At 36.9% G+C, this 4,882-nt stretch overlaps 1 protein-coding gene and 1 long non-coding RNA gene across 2 annotated transcripts in view; one reads left to right on the top strand and one right to left on the bottom strand.

The window, feature by feature from the left end:
- The first annotated feature begins 1,134 nt into the window (after positions 1–1,134).
- Positions 1,135–4,882, top strand: part of RRAS2 (RAS related 2) — a 21,410-nt gene continuing 17,662 nt past the window's right edge. Inside the window, exons 1-3 of the mRNA XM_019652853.1 lie at positions 1,135–1,222; positions 2,708–2,810; positions 2,978–3,086. Coding sequence (XP_019508398.1) covers positions 2,743–2,810; positions 2,978–3,086 — 177 coding nt within the window. The 5' untranslated portion in view covers positions 1,135–1,222; positions 2,708–2,742. The remainder of the gene's footprint in view (positions 1,223–2,707; positions 2,811–2,977; positions 3,087–4,882) is intronic.
- LOC109388270 (uncharacterized) overlaps positions 3,098–4,882 on the bottom strand; it is a 10,110-nt gene continuing 8,325 nt past the window's right edge. The window contains exon 3 of the long non-coding RNA XR_002125168.1: positions 3,098–3,553. This is a non-coding gene — a long non-coding RNA (uncharacterized LOC109388270). The remainder of the gene's footprint in view (positions 3,554–4,882) is intronic.

The raw sequence follows: 4,882 nt of genomic DNA, 5'->3' as shown, positions 1-4,882 counted from the left end.
CTAAAATGTAAATGTAGAAAGTGTCCTTCAAAAATAAAATAAATATGTAAAACCCTGCCCTCCCCAAACTAGGGGTTGCTTTACTTTCCTATTCAGAGTGCCTGCTTCGGAGTAGCTTTCTGGTGTTTGCATAAGTCACCATGCTGGGGTTGTCACAAGAATGCTGTGTCCCAGGAACCCTTGTGAGAAGAATGGTTGAAGACCTTTAGCGTTGGTTCTCAGCATTAATCTGCCTTCCTCCAGGTTATTCTTCAGCTTTTGTAATGAGCCAGTGGGAAATAGGCTTTGAGGAAGTCAGTCAAGAGAGAAAGCAAATGAAATACTCAGAACAAAATGGTAATGTCAGTGTCCTGGTTAGTGCCCTGGGCTTTGCACGAAGGGGGAAGTAAGCTCATGCTCAGATTCTTGTTTCCATGTTTTAAAAATTGTGAAATGTAATATGCAAACATTTAATAGTGATTTGCTAAGATTCTTCCCTTCTCACTCTGCTTCCTGAGCTGTCCTTTCTTCTGATGATTTCAGAAGACAACAGTTGGGAGGCCTTGCTAAGAGAAGAGGGAAATAGAAGTTAAAAGAAAAAAGAAAAAAATAATATAAGCTTGAAATCCCTTTCATTTTTTCAAATGAAAAAAATCCTGAAATCACGTTCCTTATAATACACAAGGCAGCTGAATGGGGATTAAGACAAGGTGTGAGAAAAGACAAAGGGACATGGAGTCTTCAAGGCCTGTCGGTGTTGTCCCCTTTTGTTTGTTTCCAACTGCTTTGTTCTTAGGACTGATGCTAATAGGCCTGAATTAGAAGTTACTGTGTTTTCCTAGTTTTTCTTGAGATGTAGATTTTTAGGTATATATAAGTTAATTTGAAAACAAAACAAAACAAAAAAACTGCAATTGGTCTTTTCACAGTCTTGCATATTTCAGATATAAAAATTCAGAGACATTTAGTTCCTTTTCTCCACTTGGAAGCTGCTCTGAATAGACTTGGTTTAATGGGGAATTGATATAGTAGGTCAACCTTAATATAATGAAAATATTTTGATTAATTCTGGATATATGGGATTTGGTAAAGTTACGTTGGTTCTTGGATAGGCAAATAAACATAAATTTTAAAATAAGGTAATTTTTCTTACAGTCCTATTTTGTGACGGATTATGATCCAACCATTGAGGACTCCTACACAAAGCAGTGCGTGATAGACGACAGAGCAGCCCGGCTAGATAGTAAGTAACCTTCCTTTATTTGAGAGTTCACATAATCATATTTTTAAAAATGAAGCTTTGATGTTTTTCTAGGTTAAATAGAGTTAGACAATTTTGACTATAAGCCCATCTCTTTCATAAATTTTGATTGATGGATCTGCATATTAGACAATTTAAATGTTCCTCAGTAAATGTAATGTAAAAACAGGAATTGGATTGATCTTGCCCTGGTGAATCTAGTCGTGTCATTGTAACTTGTTTAAAGTTGTATTTATTGGGACATTTGGAAAAAATGTGAGGTTTCAACTCTTCCTACTGTTAAACAAAAAAATTTTAACTGCCACCCCTGGAAGTTTTTTTTAAAAAGAAAGAGTATATTAGACCATTGCTTCGCAAAAAAAAAAAAAAAAAAAAGATGGGTCTTGGGGCATGAAGCCTAAGCCAGCAGCATGGCTACATAAGAAAGACGACACATCCGTCATCCTGGAGTTCTGCAAGCATTTTATACATCCAGTGGTGGGGAAGAAGGATGAAAGCCACTCTGCAAGGATTTACATTAGCTCTAGGAGAAGGGAATGGGAGAAGGTGAAGTGGGGCTAGACAGGTGCTGCAGAGTCCAAGGAAGAAGTTGCTAACCTGTGGATTAGCTGTGGGCAGCAGATTGGAAAGCTCATGTGTAAATAAGAAGCGGAGGCTCCTGGGGTCTGATAGTGCATGTCTTTTCTCTTTTTTGGATAATTGGGAAGTCGCCACCTGGAAATTAATTCCAACAGCCATACAGGAATGCAAGCAGTCTTGGGTCAGAGCTGGTCTATAGCTGTAACAGGCTGGCTGTTCTGTCTTTCTCTCACCGCTGCTCTAATTTTAATTTGGAACATCTAAGGATTTTTTTTCTTGCCACTACGTTTTGGTGAAGCTTAAAATGGATAAAGTAAATAAAGAAGAGCTTCAATATTTGTTAACTTGCTGAGGATTTATAGCAGAGAGGCTTTTGCAAATAGTGTTTTGTGCTTGGCAAATATTTCACCTCGCCACAAAAGAAAGCCCTATTCTTGTAACGTGTACAATTTTTGCATTCACAGATCAAGAAGTACATTAGCACCTGCACTTTAAGTATGGTATTTGGGGGGTAGACTACAATTTGGTTTTCAATATACAGATAACATTTTCAGTTCTTTCCGTGGAGGAAATTAAAACATCCAAATGACTTCAGAGGTTATCTGACTCCATCTGCCTAGATGTATTCGATATTTTTAACCTTGTAATTGGTATGCTAATGTATTCTAACTAAAAATCAGCTTGTACTGATGAAGATAACTCTGAAACTGTCTGCCATTAGAATATATTTGTCTTTGAGAATAAAGTCCTAAGAGGAGAATGCCATTTCTTTATTACACTAAGCATGACTTGCTCTGAAGGACCCACATTAACTGGGCCTGCCCTTGTGGGGAAGGCATTTATAAAATGGAAACACAGATACAGTTACATTTGTTGTTTTTTCTTTAGTTCTGGATACAGCAGGACAAGAAGAGTTTGGAGCTATGAGAGAACAGTATATGAGAACTGGCGAGGGTTTCCTGTTGGTCTTTTCAGTCACAGATAGAGGCAGGTTTGTACCAGTACTAAAATGTAGATCTACTGTTCATGTCTAGATCACTATTTTATTGAATTTGTATTTTCTTGGGTTTTTTTTTAGGAAAAGTAATAGAGTACAAAATGGGGTATGGGATGTGCTGGTACTTGGCCAAATATATTAATTTGTTTTTGTGTTTTTAGTTTTGAAGAAATCTATAAGTTTCAAAGACAGATTCTCAGAGTAAAGGATCGTGATGAATTTCCAATGATTTTAATTGGTAATAAAGCAGATCTGGATCATCAGAGACAGGTGAGAAGGAATTGTGCATGTGGAAAAACCAATTGTTTATAATTATGTAAGTGAATGGATGTATTTAATGAAGTAATTGAAAGTGCCATGAATAAAGAAACTGCTGAGTTCGACACACTGGGTTTTACAGAAGTCACAGTAGGTAAGAAATAAAAAGCAAGTAGATGTGGGGAAATTAAATTCTCACATATCTTTGCATAGAACTTCAGTGGAACTCTAAAAGCCTGCAACTATTTGTACCAGCTCCATTTGCATTATAATTTCTTGAGTAACATCCAGAACTCTAATTTAGTTAGATAATCTGAAAATGATGCCTAAAGGCCTAGTTTATTCAGTGTTAATGCTAATTTACCTTCATTTAGAGAATGGCTTCGATTTAAATTACAGTATTTGAATTTTTCCTAAGTCCCATTAATGACTGAATTTTCTGTCAATTCTTCACATTGGCGAGCTCTAACACCGGTAACCTGCAAGAAAAGAGTATTTTTAGTTAATTAGTTGCAGACTGGGTTATACTCATTTGTTTCTTTACCCACTTACTTCACATTTAATTAAAAGAAGTTTTGGTGTATAGTGTTCACCTATCTTTTTGTAGGTGAGAGAAACAAGATCAGATGTAAATTAATGCAGTTACATTATTTGAGGGCTCTTTTTGTGTCTGTATTTCCTTTAGGTCTTTAGCCTCTACCCCACATCTGGAACATAATTGTCTCCCAACTTTTGCTGGTATTTAAGTCCTCTTTTGTTTTTATGTAACCTTATGTTAATAGATCCTTAAGAGTTTGTTTGAAAAGCACAACCATCAGGCAAAATTGCTCGATAACCAGCACTGAGGACCACCTTCCATTTTGCAGTTAACTATTTAAAATGTAATCTTTGATTTGTGGGCTCTATTTGTCAAGTTTTGTTGAAGGCATACCAAGTTTAAAACATGGACTTAAAAAGAATTATATTATTGTCCTAATGCTAAGATTTAGAAATGTTTACTGATGATAACCTGATGTAGAATAAATTTTACTGCTAGGTCTCTTTCAAATCTGAATAACATTATAGAGTTAAGGTGAAAAAAAATTGGTCTTCATTTCAAACCAATGTAAACTGTTTGAAATAATTTATAATATGGCATTACTCATATCTTAAACCTAGAGTAGATAGTCCATCTATTTTTTAAATTTATTTTTTATTTCTTTGGGCCGTTTCCTTCAGGGTTTCTGAACCTACTTATATTGTTTAAATGTTGCCCAATAGAACCTGTCTATTGCTCTTCCCAGTCTTTTCTGCCATTTGGAAGAGTTTTATGTCATTGGATCTGGGAAATAATGGTAAAGTGGCTGTGGGTGCACAAGGGGTGCTCCTCCCTGCTCACCGTAATTTACGCTCCACCCCCAGATGCATTCTGCCCTGATTGTAGAAATAGGTTTCCCAAACTTTTCATGGTGGTAGCTCCGGAAAAGGAATAGGTGGGAGGCCTGGGGTGATACGGAGGTCTCCTGTAGGGTAGGTGGTGACAGATTAGGAAGAGTGGGGAGCATACGCCACCAGAACCAAACAGGCCCTGCCACGATTAGTTGGGGCAAGTGGTCTGTATGAGTTACTTTTACATCATCTAGAGATTGAGGATTGTCAGTATTTGGTGTGTGGTTTCCATCTGTCGGCGTATATTCAACATACTTTGGCACTTTGGCCCTGTTTTATACTACAGGTTTACAACATTTTTCATTTAAAGTCATGACCACTGCCCCATGTGAGCCTGTAGTACTGACTGGAAATCCTACTACATTTCCCTAGTCCATTCA

This window comes from Hipposideros armiger, unplaced genomic scaffold, assembly GCF_001890085.2.
Source record: "Hipposideros armiger isolate ML-2016 unplaced genomic scaffold, ASM189008v1 scaffold_188, whole genome shotgun sequence".
NCBI lineage: Eukaryota > Metazoa > Chordata > Mammalia > Chiroptera > Hipposideridae > Hipposideros > Hipposideros armiger.
The sequence above is the reverse complement of the archived record's forward strand: the minus strand, read 5'-3'. Positions and strand labels throughout refer to the sequence as shown.